The 19,841-nt window shown below is 37.4% G+C and overlaps 1 protein-coding gene across 7 annotated transcripts in view; it reads left to right on the top strand.

Moving 5' to 3' along the window:
* The window catches only part of TMCC1 (transmembrane and coiled-coil domain family 1), a 252,842-nt gene that overhangs the window by 176,673 nt on the left and 56,328 nt on the right, over positions 1-19,841 (top strand). The window contains exon 1 of one of the 7 annotated variants that reach the window (XM_059161820.1): positions 17,725-17,868. The exons of 5 other annotated variants lie outside the window; for them this stretch is intronic. In XM_059161820.1, coding sequence (XP_059017803.1) covers positions 17,842-17,868 — 27 coding nt within the window. In that variant the 5' untranslated portion in view covers positions 17,725-17,841. Of the gene's footprint in view, positions 1-17,724; positions 17,884-19,841 lie in introns of those variants that run through there. One more of the 7 variants, XM_059161818.1, reaches the window with a different exon arrangement.

Genomic DNA, 19,841 nt, shown 5'->3' with positions numbered 1-19,841 from the left:
GGTACCAAATGAACAAAGACTCTGGAGCATGTTACCTGCCCGCACTTCCTTGTAAGAAATTGCAGCCTCAGCCTAGATGACTTGGCAGATTTCTGGATCATTTATATGGTTAGAAAGACACATTCCCTACCCCCTTCCCTACTGAGTCATATAAGAGCTAGCACAAAAGGGTATAGTTGCTGCTCTGGCTGTAGTATACCTGAATTCTACAGGCAAGAGCAAGTCCTTTGGCCCTACTCAGTCTATGGTACCCTTCCCAGAGGTTCGAAAAGCACCCTCAGGTAGTAGATAGGTTTCTACCAGTCCGCATCTTTGAGTAGAACCACTGCCCAACTACAACATATGCCAAATAACCTGCTTTACTGTATTGTAGCAGATGATAGCTAGGGAAAGCAGAGAGATCATAAGACAGCTCAGTTCTCTGGGGCGCCTGGGTTGCTCAGTGGGTTAAGCCTCTGTCTTCGGCTCAGGTCATAATCTCAGGGTCCTGGGATCGAGTCCCACATCAGGCTCCCTGCTCGGCAGGGAGCTTGCTTCCCTCTCTCTCTCTGCCTGCCTCTCTCCCTACTTATGATCTCTCTCTCTCTCTCTGTGTCAAATAAATAAATAAATAAAATCTTAAAAAAAAAAAAAAAGACAGCTTAGCTCTCCTTAGACTCTTGATTGATGAGATCGTTACTTAAGACATAGCAGAAGCTAGCCTGGTCATTAGGGTTCTTACACATGTTCACATCACTTGCTCTCATTTTGCTCTCGTTTTGAAATGTACTTAAACCTTCATAGCCCCTGGTTCTCTTAGCTATCCTTTTTTTTTTTTTTTTTTTTTTTTTTGTAACAGAGAGGTGTGTGTGCATGCTCATGCAAGTGGGAGGTGGTGGGAGGGTTGCAGAGGGAGAGAGAATCTTAAGCAGGCTCCAGGCCCAGCTCAGAGCCTGACATAGGGCTTGATCTCACAGAGCTGATATCATGACCTGAGCTGAAATCAAGAGTCAGATGCTTAACCAACTGAGCCACCTAGGAGCTCCTCAGCCTTCCTAAACAGTCTTTATTGTATGTGTGTGTGTGTGGCTAATGTATTGTCAGAATCTTACTTTTTTGGGATGCCTGGGTGGCTTAGTTGGTTAAGGGTCTGCTTTTGGCTCAGGTCGTGATCCTGGGCTCCTGAGATTGAGTGCTTCTCCCTCTACCTGCTGTTTCCCCTGCTTGTGCTTCTGAGGTTCATGGCACAAAAGAAGAAAAGGATAATAAGACAAACAGATAAAAGCTTAAAAAATGTTTTTTCACTAAACACATGAGTTTTCATGTAACTGCTTACACAGTAATGTAACTGGTATGTATATTCTCATAATTTTTTCTTTTTTGCTTGTCATATTTATAATATTTCAAACAAACAGAAAGAGAATAACATAGTGTCCAAGGACCATTACCAGGCTTTTTCAGACTTCTGATTTTGCTGTATTTGCTTCAGAGAAAGCAAATTTAATTTGTGTGTACCACTCCTCAATCCATTCCCCCTTCTTTGAACATAACTATTCTGAATTTAGTATTTTTCATGAACATATTTTATGTAATTTTATTATGTATACATGTATTCATAAATAATACATAGTATTCTATAACTTCTTTTTTCACCCAGTTTCATCCTTTCGCAATTTACTCACACTGAGATATACGATTCTGTTCTATTTATTTTAATGGTTATAAGTATTTTTTTGGGTGAATATACCACAACTTAGATTGATTCTCTTATTAATAGGTATAAAGGGTATTTCCATTATTTCATCTTTTCATAAACAAGTGCTGCAATAAGTATTCTTCAGAATGTCTCCCTGCACACATATGCAAGAGGGTTTTTCTAGTATATATATCTAGAAATTGAATTATTGAGTTGTGCAATATATTCATGTTTAATATAACTAGACATGGCCAAATTGTTATCCGGGATGACTCTACCAATTTAAACTCCCATCAGCAGTGTTTAAAAGTTCCTGTTACCCCACATCTTTACAGACTCTTGAAAATTTGGCCTGAATGTGGGTGTGAAATGGTATCTATACAGCTAATTTATTCATGGTAATTTGCTTATGTTGGACAGAGCTTATGAAGAGACAGTGGAGCTGATTGATATCCCAGATTTTTCCCTCAGGAAACATCTTATTTTTTTTTTAAGATTTTATTTATTTATCTGACAGAGATCACAAGTAGGCAGAGAGGCAGGCAGAGAGAGAGAGAGGAGGAAGCAGGCTCCCTGCCGAGCAGAGAGCCCGATGCGGGACTCGATCCCAGGACCCTGAGATCATGGCCTGAGCCGAAGGCAGCGGCTTAACCCACTGAGCCACCCAGGCGCCCGAAAACATCTTATTCTTGATTATGTAGTTTAGTAGGGTATTCTGAATGAAATGCTGCCTGCTGGTAAAATACTTTTATTTTCAAGAGTATAAAAAACCTTTTAGAAAACATCTTTCTCATAAGATGTTTTCACTTTCCAAATTCATCCTTGTCATTCCAATTTCCTCCATGATTCTCTTAGTTCTTCTGACTGATGATTAGCAAGGGCATGAAAGAATGAGATGTCCAGTCCTTTATTGACAAATTACATCTGACGGCAGAATAAACCCACTTCTAAGAAACAAGTGTTCGCAGTTTTTCATTGCTATCATTTTGATTACTCCAATAATGAAACTGAATCTGTTTCTTAGGAACCAAATTAAGAAAGCCTAGAATATTCCACTACTTAATTAGTTGTAGTAATTAATAGTTAACTGATAATTATCTGCTGACTTTTCTAGAAAAAATGTGTAAAGAATGTGTGTTTTTTTAATGTGCATTGCATTTACATAATTGGTTCTTGAGTTGGATTCTGTACCAGTCATCTGTTGCTGTGTAACAAATCACCTCCAAACTTAGTAGTGTAAAATTCTGGTTCTGAGTAAGATGGAGCAGGTACACTTCACCCAGTCTCTCCCACTGAATGCAGTTTTTAAAACCTGTCATAGAGCAGCTATTTGAAAATTCTGAAAGGTAGATTGTAATAGGCAGACTAGGAAAGAAAAGCAGATCCTGAAGTGCTGTAGAACTAAGGTTAAACTCAGATTTCTCCCATTCTGGTATCCTCAGGCCTGAATTCAGCACAGCCTAAAACACAGAAGTGGGCACCAATGTTAATAGAGAGAACTCCAGGAGAAACCATCAGCTCAGGTGCAAGGAATAAGAAGGTGATATTCCTAATGCTCAGAGAAAGTAGAGAAACCTCTTATTGTCCTTTTTTTCTCTCTCCTCTTGTGCCATGAACTTCAAGAGGTTCTGTGGTGGCAGCAGATTGGGGTCTGACCAGAGCCTAAAGCCCTGGGGGCAGGGAAACTTTCTCTCTGATTAGTGGAGCTTTAGTCCCAAAAAGGTAGAATATCCCCATTTGCTTTTTTTCCTCTCTCCTTCAGCTGCTTGGCTCCAGACACAGGCATTGTGGAAGTTGTGTGAGAGTGAAGTAAATAAAACCCAAGCTTTCTGGCTATGTGAAGGAAAGGGGAACTCTCATGAACCAGAAAATACTGGGGAGATTTTGAAAGGGAGAAGCTAGGTAAATAAATAAACTCTTTAGTAAAATGTTATTATGAACTCCTAGGCTTACACATGTGCTGTACATGTAGAAATTCAACCCCAAATAACATCTACTCTCTGAAAAATGAAGTATGGGTTAGACCACTGCTTAGGTACCAGAATGGCAACAAGTGGTACACATATGGGACAGATCGAAATACCACTGCAAAGACTTTAAAAACTTAATTGAAACCACAATCCACAGAAGGCTGGTCAGAAACTATGGCCTGAAGAAAACTGGGTTGATTGCCTACTAAAAGAAAAATATCAGTATTCTCCATAGGATTTTAAGATGACCTAGATAAAATCTTATAATAATGTCCAAACAGTCCAGGATACAATAAAAAGGTTGCTTGGCGTTTGAAAAAAATAGGAAAATCAATTGACTTGGAAAAAGTCAGTCAAAAGATGCCAATGCCAAAAAAACAGACATAGTGCTGACAAAAACTAAAACAGCAATTCTAAAAATATTCCAGCAAGTAAGGACAGACATTCTTGAATAGAAAGATAAAAGGTCTCAACAAAGAAATAAAAGAGGTAAAGGATCAAATGAGCAACTTAGAACCAAAAAATACAGTAAATGAAAAAACAAAAACCCTGTATAGGATCAACAGCAGAAAAAATGACAGAGAAAAAATAGACATGAAAATAGTAAGTAGAAATTGTCGTTTGGGGGAGTATTGAGAAAAAAAACTGAAGAGAAACTTAGGGATTTGTGGGATAATGACAGAGGTCTAAGATTCATGTCATTAAAGTTCCAACAGGAGAGGTGAAGAAGTGGTGCAGAAAATTTATTTGAAGAAACAATGCTTAGATACTTCCCAAATTTGACAAATAACCTAAACCTATAGATTCAAGATTTAAGCTTATAGATACAGGAAATCCTAAAAAGGATAAAGACAAACCCACACCCAAACACATAATAACTAAAACTATCATGACACCAAAACCAAAGGGGAAAAAAAAAATCTCAAAAGCAGAGAAAAAGGATGTAGTGCTTACAGGGAAACAATTGTTCAAATGACTTCATATTTCTCATCAGAAATCTTGATGACAGAAAGAAGTAGAATTACATTTTTAAAGTGCTGGTGGTAGAGGTATCAACTTAAGGTTTTATGTCTAGCAAAAGTATCTCTCACGGATGAGGATAAAATAAAGAATTTACAGCTACTAGATCCTGCTGTAAAATATTTATACTTCTCTTGAATTCTTCAATTAACAGTAGAAAGCAAAGAATTCTAAATCAATAATAGGATTTTCACTATATATAAATACATAATACGTATGAAGAGAGGGTAAAAGAACCTAAAATGGTGATGATGATAAGGTTTGTACTTTAACTTAAAGTGGTAAAATGTTAATTTTAAGTAGTCTGTGAAAGTTACATGTATATATTGTGATCCCTAGAGCAACGACAAAAAAAAAAAAAAAAACCTGGCCTCCCAAAAATATGTAGTAAAAAACCCAGTAGATTAAAATGAAATACTAAGACTGTGGGTTGCTGGAGGGGGATGGTGGGTAGGAGGGTTGGGGTGATTGGGTGGTAGACACTGGGAAGGGTATGTGCTATGGTACATGCTGTGAATTGTGTAAGACTTAAAAATCACAGACCTGTACCCCTGAAACGAGTAGTATATGTTAATAAAAAATTAAATTAAATACTAAGAACTGTTCAGATAACCCAGAAGAGACCAAGAAGGGAGAAAAAAACATGGAATGAAAAACAGAGGATGGACAGACAGAAAACAAATAATAAAATTGGAGACCTGAATTCAAACATATTGGTAATTTCAGTAAATGTAAATGATGTAAACATGCCAAGTAAATGACAGCTTATCAGCGTGGATTTTTTAAAAAGATTTATTCATTTATTTTAGAAAGAGAGTGTGAGCAGGGAGGGGCAGAGGGAGAGAGAGAAAATCTCAAGCAGATTGCATGCTGAGTGTGAAACCCAGTTGCAGGGCTCATTCTCACAACCCTGAGATCATGACCTGAACCAAAAACCAGGAGTTGGCAGCTCAACTGACTAAGCCACCCAGGTGCCCCCAGAGTGGATGAAAAAAAAAAACTACTCTGATTATCTCCTGCTTCTTTAAAAAATTTACTTCAAATATAATGATGTAAATAAGTTACAGGAAAAGGGGCAGAGAAAGGTGTATTTCAGGGCACTTAGGTGGCTCAGTCAGTTGAGCAGCTGACTCTAGGTTTCAGCAGGGGTTATGATCACTGGGTCCTAGGATGAGCCCTGCCCTGAGCTCTATGCTCAGCCAGAAAGTCTATGTGTGGATTCTCTCTCTCTCCCTTTCCCTCTGCCCCTCACCCTGCACGTGCAGTCACACACTCTGTCTCTCTCTCTCTCTGTCTCTAGGATAAATAAATCTTTTTAAAAAAAAAAAAAAAAAAAAAGCTTGAGTGTAGACTTCAGAGCAAGGAAAATTACTAGAAATACTAGAAATAAAGATAATACATAAGGATTAAAAATAGTTCACCAAGGAAACATAACAGCTCTAAAACTGTATATGTACATAAAATATTAAATGCTCTCCTAATAAGAGAGCTTGAGAATACTGGAAGAAAAAAATGGATAGAACTGAAAAGGGAGATAAATCCATAATTACAGTTAGAGGCTTCAGCACTCCTCTCTCGGTGATCTATAGAACCTAGTAGGCAGAAAATTGGCAAGTATATAAAAGAACTAGGTGTGCCTGGGTGGCTCAGTCAGTTAAGCATCTGCCTTCAGTTCAGGTCATGATTTCAGGGTTCTGGGATTGAGCCCTGTGTCAGGCTCCCTGCTCAGCAGGGGGACTCTAGTTCTTTCTCACCCCTTCTCCCTGCTCTTTCTCTCTCTCTCTCAAATAAATAAATAAAATCTTGAAAAAAGAGCCAAGTAGCACCTTCCACTGTTGATGTGTATGAAACACTTTAAACAAAACAGCCCCAGAATATATATTTTTTCAAGTCCCCGGGTACCAGTCAAGATAGGCCCTATCATGTATGATAAAACTAACCTGAAAATTTTTAAAAGAATTGAAATAAGGTATGTTCTCTGACCATAGGAGAGTTAGACTAGGAAACAATAACATAAAGATAACAGGAAGATACCTAAATACATTTAGATGTGAAATAGCGTACTTCTAAATAATTCATGGGTCAAAGAGAAAGTCTCAGAGGAAATTGGAAAGTATTTTGAGCTGAGAGAAATTGAAAACATTAAAAACACATAGTAAAAATTTGGGGGATGGGCGCCTCGGTGGCGCATTTGGTTAAGCGTCTGACTCTTGGTTTAGGCTCAGGTTGTGATCTCAGTGTTGTGAGATGGAGCCCTGCCTCAGATACGCACTGAATATGGAGTCTACTTCAGTTTTTCTCTCCCTTTCCTCTTCCCCACTGCATGCGTGCTTTCAATCAGTCTTTTTTTTTTAGAAGATTTTATTTATTTATTTGACAGATTACAAGTAGGCAGAGGTGGGGCGGGGGGGGGGGACTCCCCGCTGAGCTGAGAGCCCGATGCAGGGCTGGATCCCAGGACCCTGAGATCATGACCTGAGCAGAGGGCAGAGCTAAAGTAGTAGAGAGTAATTTATAACATTAAAAACTTACATAAGAAAACAGGTATCAAATCAACAATCTAAGCACCAGCCTTAACAAATCTGAAGAAGTGTAAAAACAATAAACCTGGGTACCTGGGTGGCTCAGTGGTTTAGGCCTCTGCCTTCGGCTCAGGTCATGGTCAGGATGGAGGCCCTTGTCGGGCTCTCTGCTCAGTGGAGAGCCTGCTTCTTCCTCTCTCTCTCTTGCCTGCCTCTCTGCCTGCTTGTGATCGCTCTCTATCAAATAAATAAATAAAATCTTTTAAAAAAACCAATAAACCCAAAGCAAGCAAAGGAAGGAGGTAATAAAAATAAGAGTAGAAACCAATGGAACTTAAAACGAAGGAACATTGGAGTGAAAATAAAAGCTGGCTCATAAAAAGGATTAATAAAATTGATAAATCTCAGAGCACCTGGGTGACTCAGTAAGTTAAGCATCTGCCTTTGGCTCAGGTCGTGATCGCAGGGGCCTGGGATCAAGCCCCAAATCCGGTTCCCTACCCTGCTTCTCTCTCTTCCCCCTGCTCACGTGCGCTCTCTCTCTTTCTCTCTTTTTCTCAAATAAAATCTTTTTAAAATTTTTTTTAAAAATTGAGGGGCGCCTGGGTGGCTCAGTGGGTTAAAGCCTCTGCCTTCGGCTCAGGTCATGATCCCAGGATCCTGGGATCGAGCCCCGCATCGGGCTCTCTGCTCAGCAGGGAGCCTGCTTCTCCTCTCTCTCTGCCTGCCTCTCTGCCTACTTGTGATCTCCGTCTGTCAAATAAATAAAATCTTTAAAAAAATTTTTTTTTTAATTGATAAATCTCTAGCAAGATGATGATGGCAGATATGAAGAACTAAAGTCCAGAATGAAAGAGAAGATATCACTATAAACCCACAGACATCAGAAAGATGATAAGGAACTACTATAAACAACTTGAAATACATAAATCAGCAACTTAATGGAGGAGACTAAATTCTCAGTGAACTACCAAAACTCATCTAAGTCGAAAAGATAGCTTGAGTAGTTCTAGAACTATTAAAGAAATGAAATTTGTAGTTCAAAACATTCTGGAAAAAAAATTACATAAAGTCACTGGCAAATTCTACCACACATTTCTGGAAATATACCAACTCTCTGTGATTTCTTACAGAAAATAAGAGAGACAAGAACTCCATTTTATGAGGCCAGCATTACTCTGATATCAAAACCAGACAAAAGCTATACAAGAGGACAAAACAGACCAATATCTCTCATAAACATAGGTGAGAAAATACTCCACAAAGTACTAACAAATTGAACATAACAATGTATATAAAGAATATATCATGACCAAATATAGTTTGTATCAGGAATGCAGTACTAGTTTAGAATTTGAAAATGAAACAATATAATTCACAATATTGACAACCCAAATAAAGCCATATTTCATTTGATACAGGAAAAGCATTTGACAAAACTTATTAACCATTCATTATTTGAAACTCTCAGCAAACTAGGAGTAGAAGGAAATCTCTTCAACTGATTAGGCAGCTAACAAAAAAAATTTTTAGCTGCAACTGACATCATACATAATGGTTAACCCTGAATCGTTAAATTTTAAAAGTGGGTAGAAGGCAAGGATGTCCTCTCTGACCACTACTATTTTAACATTGTACTTGAAGTGCTAGCCAGTACAGTTAGGCAAGAAAAATAAATAAAAGGCATACAGATGGAAAAAGAAGAAATAAAACTGTCTATGCTCATAGCTACGGCACTGCTTACATAGAAAATCCCAAGGAATCCAGAAAAAAATTCTAAAAACTAATAAGTGAGTTTAGCAAGATCTAAAGAGAACAGTGCCAACCCACACAAAACAATTGAGCTTTTATATACTTGCAGTGAACAGTTGGCGTCAAGAGAAAAATACTGAAGTATAAGTATAAAAATCATATTGCAGGATTTCTATGCTGAAATTGTAAAACACTGATGAAAGAAATTAAAGATAAAAAAATACAGAGATATATTCATGGATTGGAGGACTCAGCATTCTAAAAATGTCATTTCTGTCCAGTTTCATAGATTTATACAATTCCAGTAAAAAAATCTTAGCAAAATTTTTTTGTAATTATAGACAAGATTATCTCAAATTTATATGAAAAGGCAGAGGAACTAGAGTAGACAAATCAATTTTGTGAAAGAAGGTTAAGCTGAGTGAATTAATCCTATCCAGTTTCAAGATTTATCACAAAGCTACAGTAATCAAGATGGTATCACATTGGCAAAAGGATAGATTGCTGGAACAGAATAGGAAGTCCAAAAATAGAACCACTAAATATCACCAATTCATTTTTCATTAAAATGCAAAGATAATTCAATGGAAAGTAGCTAGTGTTTTAAAAAAGATTTTGGACAAATTTGACATCCACATGCAAAAATATGAGCCTCTATGTAGATCTTACACTTTATATAAAAATTAACTCAAAATAATTCATAAATCCATCTGTAAAACATAAAACCTTCATAGGAATACATAGAAAAGGATGAGGCAAAATGTTTTTAAGTATGACACCTTAAGTGCAATTCATAACATTAAAAAATAAAAAGGAAAAAGGAATTTAACAAAATTTAAAAAAAAATTTGTTTTAATGATGAAAAACACTATTAAGAGAGTGAGAAGGCATGCTATAGCCTGGAAGGAAATTTTGCAGATCGCATATCTGACAAAGACCATATATTCAGAGTATATTTTTAAAACTGTCAAAACTGACCAGGAATAAAACAACCCATTTGAAAAATTGTTGAATTTGAATATCTTAAATAGTCTGTTTACCAAAGAAGATGTATGGTGGTAAATAAATAAATGAAAAATATTTAGCATTATTAGCTCTTAGGGAAATGCAAATTAAAACCAGGATGAGATACTACTGGTCTAATGGCACAAATGAAAACTGACCATTTCAGATACTGACAAGGACACAGGCAAATAACCCTAATGCATTGTTTATAGGAAAGGAAAAAGGTACATCTACTCTGGAAAACATTTTGGTGATTTTCTTTTTAAGTTAAATGTATGCTTAACAGGGGCGCCTGGGTGGCTCAGTGGGTTAAGCCGCTGCCTTCGGCTCAGGTCATGATCTCAGAGTCCTGGGATCGAGTCCCGCATCGGGCTCTCTGCTCAGCAGGGAGCCTGCTTCCCTCTCTCTCTCTCTCTGTCTGCCTCTCCATCTACTTGTGATTTCTCTGTCAAATAAATAAATAAAATCTTTAAAAAAAAAAAAAAATGTATGCTTAACATATGACCCAACAATTCCATTCCCAGGTTTTTAACCTATAGAAGTGAAAACTTACATTTCCACAAAATTCTTCATGCCACTGTTTAGAGCAGCTCTATTCATAATTGCCAAGAAGTAGAAACCATCCAAATGCCCTTCAGCAAGTGAATGGATAAACAAACTGTGGCATATCCATATAGTGGACTACTACTCAACAATAAAAAGAAATAGCTATTGATACATACAGTATCCTGGATGTGTGTCACAGACGTTGTGCTGAGTAAAAGAAATCATCTCAAAAGTTATATACTAGGGCACCTGGGTGGCTCAGTGGGTTAAGCCGCTGCCTTCAGTTCAGGTCATGATCTCAGGGTCCTGGGATCGAGTCCTGCATCAGGCTCTCTGCTCAGCAGGGAGCCTGCTTCCCGCCTCTCCGTCTACTTGTGATTTCTCTCTGTCAAATAAATAAATAAAATCTTAAAAAAAAAAAGTTATATACTATATGATTCTGTTGATATCACATTCTCAAAAAAGAAAAAATCATGGTGAAAAGAATGGATTATGCATTAGTGATGGAGTTAGGTGTGACTATACAAGGGAGCCATTTATTTATTTATTTATTTATGGTGTATAACTGACATACAGTGTTACATTAGTTTCAGGTGTACAGCATATTGATTCGACAGTTCTTTACATTACTCAGTGCTCACTGTGATAAGTGCAGTCACCATTTGTTACCCTTCAATTTTTACAGTATCATTGACTATATTTCCTATACTGTACTTCTCATCTCTGTGACTTATTTTATTTTTTTTTAAAGTAGGGTTTTTTTTGTTTTTTTAAGATTTTATTTATATATTTGACAGAGATCACAAGTAGGCAGAGAGGCAGGCAGAGAGAGAGAGAGGAGGAAGCAGACTCCCTGCTGAGCAGAGAGCCCGATGCGGGACTAGATCCCAGGACCCTGAGATCATGACCTGAGCCAAAGGCAGCGGCTTAACCCACTGAGCCACCCAGGCGCCCTCTGTGACTTATTTTATAACAGGAACTTTGTACCCCTTAATCTGTTTCACACACACACACCCCAACCCCGCCACTACCTCATCTCTGGCAACCACTGGTTTGTTCTCTAAGAGTATTTTAAGAGTCTGTTTGGTTTTTTGGGTTTTGTTGTTGTTGTTCATTTTGGTTTTTATATTCCACATATAAGTGAAATCATATGATATTTGTCTGATTTATTTCATTTAACAAAATTCCCTCTAGGTCCATCCATGTTGTAGCAAATGGCAGGATTTTGTACTTTTTTTAATGGTTAATATCCCACTGTATTTATGTACCATATCTTCTTTATCTATTTGTTGATCATTTAACACTTGGATGGCTTCCCTATGTTGGCTATTGTTAATAATGCTGCAGTGAACATAGGGGTACATATATCTGTTTGAATTAGTATTTTTGTTTTCTTTAGGTAAATATCCAGTAGTGGAATTACTAGATCATATGGTAATTCTGTTTTTGTTTTTGTTTTTTTAGGATTTTTATTTATTTATTTGAGGGGGGTGGAGGAGCAGAGGGAGAGGAACAAGCAGACTCTGCACTGAGTGCAGAGCCTTACACAGAGCTTGACCCCATAGCCCTGAGCCAAAATCAAGAGTCAGAGGCTCAAACAGCTAAGCCACCCAGGAACCTCCTTAGTTCTATTTATAATACTGTTTTCCACAGTGGTAATACCAGTTTACACACTGCCAGCCTCCTCCCCACCCCCCCGCTCCGCCCCACTACAGTAAATAAGGGTTTCCTTTTCTCCACATCCTCACCCGCACTTATTCCTTTTTCATCACTAGCCATTCTGACTGTTTTAAGGTGGTATTTCGTTGTGGTTTTGATTTGCTTTCCCCAGTGATTAGTAATGCTGAACATTTTTCACAAGGGAGTCTTTTAGAGCAATGGAATTGCTCTTTATTCTGATTATGCTGATCGTTACGTGAATCTATGCCTGTTTTAATATTCGTAGAACTGTACATATGTCTGAAAAGTTAATTTTATAGTGCTAATTTAAAACATTTTTAAAAAGCTTAATGGCATAAAGTGACAACTTATTTTTATGTAATGATTCTGTGGACTGACCACGTGGTTCTTCTGCTTTCCTTTGTGTTGACTGGAATATTGAGATGCCCAGAAGGTCCAAATGGCCTCACTCACATGACTAGTAATATGTATTAGCCATTGGCTTAGAATTTAGCTCTGGCATTTGGCCAGCAACCTTGATTCTTCCATTCTTAGTATTCTATATGGCTGGTTGGGCTTTTTTGCAGAATGGCCAGTGGGTTCCATGGAGTGTTCAAAAGAACAGTCTCCAGTTTCCAAGCACTTAACAGGTCTCTGCATCATGCTGACTAAAGCCCCATTTGTTGTACTAGTCCTGTCACCAAACCCAGATTCGGCGTAGGAAGGTACAGGGCATTAATATGAGGAGTGCTGGCTCATTAGGGGCCTCCAAATTAATGTCTTTCACACATGGTGAGTGCTTTTTGTTTTATTTAAAAACAAAAAACCTTTCCTTCCAGATTATCCATACTCCTTCAACAAAAACATTGAGACTCCAGTATCTAAGAGGGAGAAATTAAAGATGGTCTGTTACTTAAAAAAATGTAAACTGTGATTGAAGTATGTTGAAAGTGTGCTGTTTTCCTTTAAGTGTCAACGATTATAGACCCACATCTTTTTAGAAGAGATTTTATTTATTTATTTACTTATTTACTTACTTATATGAAAGCACACGCATGCACGAGGTGGGGGGTGGGGCAGAGGGAGAAGGAGACTCCTTGCTGAGCAGGGAGCCTGATGGGGGCTTGATCCCAGGACCCTGAGATCATGACCTGAGCTGAAGGCAGCTGTTGAGCTGACTGAGCCACCTAGGTGCCCTCTAGACCCACATCTTGAGAGAGATTTGAATTTATTCTTTGTGCACCCAATTACTTTCCCCCATAACTCTATCATTAGTTGACTCTCCGTATAGGGAATGGGGCTCCAAAAGCACTCACAAGAAGGATGCTGGGAGTGGATCTTAAAAGTTCTCATCAGAAGGAAAATTTTTTTGTAACCATACATGGTTATGGATGTTAATTAACTTACTGTGATAATCATTTTGCAACATATCCATATATCAGATTATTGTGTTATATACCTAGAACTAATACAATGTTATATGTATTGATTATATCAGTTTTAAAAAAACACAAAAGAGCTCACATAGCACTGCAGACAACCTTGGGATTAATTTTGGGAATAGAAAGGAACCTTTTTGAACACATAGTCAGATAGCATCCGAAGAAGTAATTTGTCCAAAACAAAAAGCTTCCATGAGGTTTTTATGTAGTGAAGATATAAGGCACAAATACTAAACCAGAAACAGCCTACAAAATGAGTATTGCAGAAATTGAGGGTGCTTTTGTTTTTTGCTCATTTCTTTATTCCTTTGTTTTTAAGCAGTGGTAAACACAAGAAATCAGATTACTATGGAGTGAATGCATGAAGTAGGAAAAAGATGGTAAGAGGACAATAGCATGGTGTAGTAGAAAGAACATAAACAGAGAAGTAGAAGAGATGGATTCTAGATCTGATCTGGCCACTACCGCACCCTTCACTTCTTTCAGTATCTTGGCTTTCATACCACAAATGAGGTGTTTGATCTGAATAGTGCTTCATAACATCCCTAGAAGGCTTTAGAGACCAGGCTCTCTGATGGAGATGTATGACTTGCAAGGGAGGGGAGAAGTCAGTACAATTCTTGTTTCCGCAATATAAATTACAGAAATCAAAACGAAGATTCTAGGCTGGGGAGAGTACATAGTATATAGAATGAGAAGGTACTGAAGAGGGGTGTGAGTTTTTACAAAATGTTGAGAAATATTGTAGTCTAGAAAATGCAAGTGATCTCTAATGTCAGTAGCAAGCAAGACTTGTTCATATTATTCACTGTTTCCTCCCTAAATGCCAGAAACAGGGCCTGGCACATGGTAATACTTATTTAATAAATTAATACAGGATCCGTCTCTCCTCTCAAAAAATTTTGTTTTGGACTTTGGAGAGTAATTTAGGGGTGTAACAGCTTCATCCCTTTTTTAGTCACATATTTCCTTTGTAGATGAGGTATGATGAATGCTGAACTTCTTTTGTCCCCCTACTAATGGACTATACATTTTTGGCCTAAAGGCTGAAGCTATATAGTGCTATATCTGTACAGGTTTATATAACTTATCAGATTCTTCCTTCTGTCCCTGTTCTGGTTCATAGAAGGAAATAAAAAACATTAGTTCATGTCTCCTAGCTTCACGGTGGAATAAAAAGCCACCAAAGAAATGTTTTATTGCCCTCTCAAATGTATTTTCTGTTGACTTTCTGTTTAGATCATAAGAAAAAAGCTCAGAACTCCAAAACATACAATTATTCCTTTTCAATTGATAATGACCTCTCTGGGCACTTCCCTGTATATCCTATAACAGGAATCAAAATTTCCTTCAACAGTCTAGATATCAACACAAAACCTCATGTTCAAAGTAAATTGTTCTTTCGGAAATCCCTGTAAAATTATCTAAAGCAAAATTTTATTAATATGGAAAGCTGAATATCCAGTATTTTAAAACCACCTCTTCTGAAACTATCCAGTAATAGTTTCTCCTATTTGGTGATTTTTTTTTTTAATTTTTTTTTTTAAGATTTTATTTATTTATTTGACAGAGAGATCACAAATAGGCAGAGTAGCAGGCTGAGAGAAGGAGAAGCAGGCTCCTTACTGAGCAGAGAGCCCGATGCGGGGCTCGATCCCAGGACCCTGGGACCATGACCTGAGCCGAAGGCAGAGGCTTAACCCTCTGAGCCACCCAGGTGCCCTGGTGATTATTTTTAATCAACTTATTTTTTAAGTTTCCTAAACTTAGTAAGATGTTGAATTACATCTTAAGTACAATTCTTAATGAATGGAAAAATTGTATTAGAAATGGTAAGATCACCTATTAGGTGTTCAGGTACAAGTATACATCCAAAAAAACCTTGATTGGAAACTAGAAACCTATAAATAATCAAATCTGGTATATCTCCTTTTTAAGTCCAATATTGGTGACCTAATACTTACAAAATTAAAACTAGTGTATCTTGTAAGTGAAAAGCCTTTATATCTTTCTTCCTTACCCTCCCACCCTACTCGCATTATGTATTTGTTAATAACCTGTTTTTTGCTCCCTCAGTGGATGTCAGATAACATGCCATAGGTACTTGACTTAAGTTGTTTTGTGTGGACTATTTTAATAGTCTCCTAAGCACTCTCCCATGCCCCAGCCCTCATTTAACTCCAGCATTGTCTGTTCTTTACTCTGAGTGATCCTGTTAAAACCTAAAACCTTTCCTAACTCTGCTCAAGACTCCCATTGACTTCCTTACAGTAGCCTACAGTGTCATACACAGTCCGCTTTCATCCACCAACCCTTTCTGTCCTTATTTTCTATTTTACCTCCCTTAGTTTCAGCCTCCCTTAGTCTCATCCTCCTTGGCAATCTTTGTGCACACCAAATCCATTCCTGCCTCAAGGCCTTTGAACTTGGTGTCTCTCCCTGGACTACCTTTCCCCAGATATCTGCATATTTGCATTCAGATCTCTGGTCAGATGTTATTTTATCCGAGAGGCCCGTCATCCTCTGTCCTGTTTATACTGCTCTATTTTTCTTCATACCACTCATCACCAATGGATATATATTTATTATATTTGTTTATTGTCTATCTTCCCCAGCTAGCATGGAGGCATATGTTTGTTCTTTGATGCTTTTCCAGAACAGTGCCTCAAGTATTTGAATGAACAGCTCAGTTTAAGTTCTACCTCTTTCTTTGAAACTTTTCTCCAACCTACAGTGATTCACTTTTCTATTGTGGGTGCTCATATTCTGTCTCTACTGATTCCTTAAATATAGAATTCTTATTGTAAACATAATTTGCGTAATAGGTAAGAGTGTGGAGTGAGAATTGTATATGTAGTTTAAATCCTAGCCTTAGCCATTTAAGTCTGAGCAAGTTATTAACCTTCCCGCTTTTCTATTTCTATTCCTGTAAAATGACAGTAATGGGTAGTTCAAATGAATGGAACACAGAGGAGATAAAATGGGAAAAGCAGGAAGAGACCTAATCATCAGGATCATTATGTGGCATGCCTGGCTGTTTGTTTGTTTTTTATGTAAGTAACAGAGAATTTTGAAAGACTTTTTTTTAAGCAGTAGTATGCCATAAGGTAAATTTTCAACTTACTTAAAATTTTAGTTTAATGGGGCACCTGGCTGGGTCAGTCCATAGAGCATGTGACTCTTGATCTCGGGATTGTGAGTTCAAGCCCCACGTTGGGCATGCAGCCCACTTTAAAAAAAATTAAATTCTAACTTCGTTTAATCTATGCTAATACTGAACTGTTGAAGAACTTAATTTACCTTGTGGTAGTACTTTAATACAGTTTTGTTTTGTCTCTGTATCCTGTGTTTACTGCTATTTCCTGGCTAAATTTTATTTATTAAACAATTGGGTCACTTCTGGTCTGGAGTAGAACTTTTATAATGTAAGGGAGACCACAAAATTTAAAGGATTATATGTGCACTGTCTCATATTTTCTCTTGGCAGAAATACCATGTTCTGGCTCCTTTTCCTGCATAAGACTTTTTTTTAGTATTCCCCTTATTTCAGGGTAGAATTTCTAACAAGTACACTTACATGGATTCTTGGTGACCTAAAGAAAAACAATAATGTTCATTAGGTTTGTGCAACCTTTGCCTTCTGGATATGTGTGAGAAATGAGATTATTTACCTTATCTTCAATTTTGGTGTATATGCATTACCAAAAATATATTTTCAAGATATTTTCCCTGCTCCCAAACAGGGAAGGTTTGGGACTTCTCACCTAGGTCACAGTGTCCAGAAGACTGTGCCTCAACCCAGACCAAGATCAATATAATATTAGTGATATAAATCAAATCAACCAATAGCTCTTCAAGTTTCCCACTTCCTGTTCGTCTCCTCCAGATACAAAATAGGTTTAAGGAGCAAAGTTCTTTCCTACCTTTTAATATTTTGAGCTGCCTGTGTTTAGGATTCAAGTATTTTTGGTGCTTATTGCTTAACTGGGCTGAAGATTATCTCATGTGACAGCATAGATCTCTTGTTTTAGAATTGCCATTACTTTCTAGAACAGCCACTCTGTACAGCTGCCAACATGCCCTGGATCCTTTTGCTTCATATTACAGTGATACTGCTTTGTCAGGGTAGAATTCAGCCTCACAGGGCTGGAGTCAGTCTCTGCTGACCTCATGCCACAGTACAGCATGTTCAAATCTGGGAGAAACCCGAGGGTTATTCGGCATATTCCTCCTCTTTCTCCCTTACAAGCATGGAACCCTCACTCTCCTCGGAAACCGTATGTTGTATATGTGTGTGTATCTGTCTTTTTTTTAAAAAACTCTTCCTTAATCCTATAATTTCTACAGCTTTAAGTGGGGGCTGGTTGAATAGATAGACACAGGAAATGCTTTGAGCTGCTGAAACTCAGCATTTTTCAGTAGTAGATCTCAGCCATGGGCATTTGCTATTTTTGGACTGATTTGTGTGAGGTTGCAATAATCAAGAAGCATGTTATGTGTTTCCCAGTTGTTCATTTTGCCCAAAGCTATTTGGGCGGAATGTACAGAGCACTCTTTTGACGGTGTGGGCATGCTCAGATCATACTGGAGTGTTCCGACTCCTGTGTGATGGGCTGCTTCAGTGCAGAGTAAATGTCAGCCTCACTCTCTCAGGCAGAAAAGTTATCAGAAAATAAGTGTTTCCTTCGGTGAACAAGAGAGTTCATTTGCCTTTGGCAGCTTAGGAAAAGCTTGGGTTAAATTTGAAGATGCTAGGCATGCATAACAAATAAGAACTTGGATTAGATCCATTTGAAATATTTCTCACATTAAAAACAAAGGTTCTTATCATTCAGCTACTTGTTTTCACTGTATTTTTCCCAAAGACTTGGCAATTTTCCTAATTGTAAAGCAGTGTGCACGTATCTCAGTGCTAAAGTTTATGTCTTCAGATCAGAAGAACAAATTTCTGAGATACAACTGGATAGGAAGATGATCCAGCTTTATGCAACACAACCCCCATTTTCACATTTGTTCTGTAATCTTCAGTAGAAAACTTGGTCAGATCTTGATTTTACCGTGATTTTTTGAATTGGTTCTATAAATGAGCCAATAAATGGTATATCTATTTTCTAAGAGATAATACTAAAGCAAAACAGATTTTTTTATAGTTTTACCTGATTTTAAGATAGATATACATTAATACTATTTGCCCTTGAGCCATTGGATTTAAGGTCCAGATTTTTTACTCTGAAATTTGATATTAAATTACTCTCTTGTGATTTATGGATAATAATTTAAAACTGCCTTCATTAAGAGATTTGTGGCTCTGCTTTGTACCCTTTTTTTTTCTGTTTGTTCTGTATCTTGGATTTTAAAACCTTGGCACATCTCTGTTTGTTCTGGGGTTATAAAAGGTCAGTTTACTTATCTGTATTTTATTAAGAATGCTAGCTCGGGTTGAATGGGTTGGTCAAAAAGAAAGAATTCGTGGGAGAGCCCTCAAAGGATAGGAGGTGGAGACTGGTAGTAAAACAGAAATTAACTCTTTTCCCCCCTACTGACAGTCGACAGGGAGGTGGGGAACATGAAATATAATTTAAACATTCTTAATTGATTTTCTCCATGGTTGTATTAATTCATAAGTGGAGAAAATTTGCTTAAAAGATTGTAGATGAAACTTTTCTTGCTTCCCTCCCCATGTCTCCCTCTCACTTAACAAACTATTCATTGACTCTGGTGAACTAAAATGCTGTCATTGAAACAATGATTTAAAATATTCAAAAATGAAGTACTTGCTCTGCATCTCTAATTCTTAATATGACTATGTGGGTACATCAAACTGCTATAGATTGGGGTTCATATATGTCCTCCTTACATGAGATTGTAACATGCTTTGTTAAGAGTTCATTCTAAACTACAGAATGAATATTTTGAAGGAAGATTTGAGGGAGAAATGCTTCTGACTTTAGGTAATAAATGGAGAATTTTAGAAAGCGGGACAATGTTGAACTTTAACATCTGTTTTTTAAATGAGATTACAGTATCTCCAGATTTGATGAGTTTTAAAGACGAATAATTCCATTTTTCCTTTCTTAATAACCCTGCATCACCACACATCTGTATGTTTAACTCATATATGTAATGGAGAAAGTCCAGACAATCCCTTACCAGTGTTGATGTTGCTTAAGTTTTCTATACAAATGCCCAGAATTTATAATGGCAATTCAGAACATACATGTGTAATCACTTGGTCATATATAGATGCTTT

Source organism: Mustela lutreola, chromosome 2, assembly GCF_030435805.1.
Source record: "Mustela lutreola isolate mMusLut2 chromosome 2, mMusLut2.pri, whole genome shotgun sequence".
Taxonomy (NCBI): domain Eukaryota; kingdom Metazoa; phylum Chordata; class Mammalia; order Carnivora; family Mustelidae; genus Mustela; species Mustela lutreola.
This window is presented reverse-complemented; position numbering and strand designations above follow the sequence as displayed.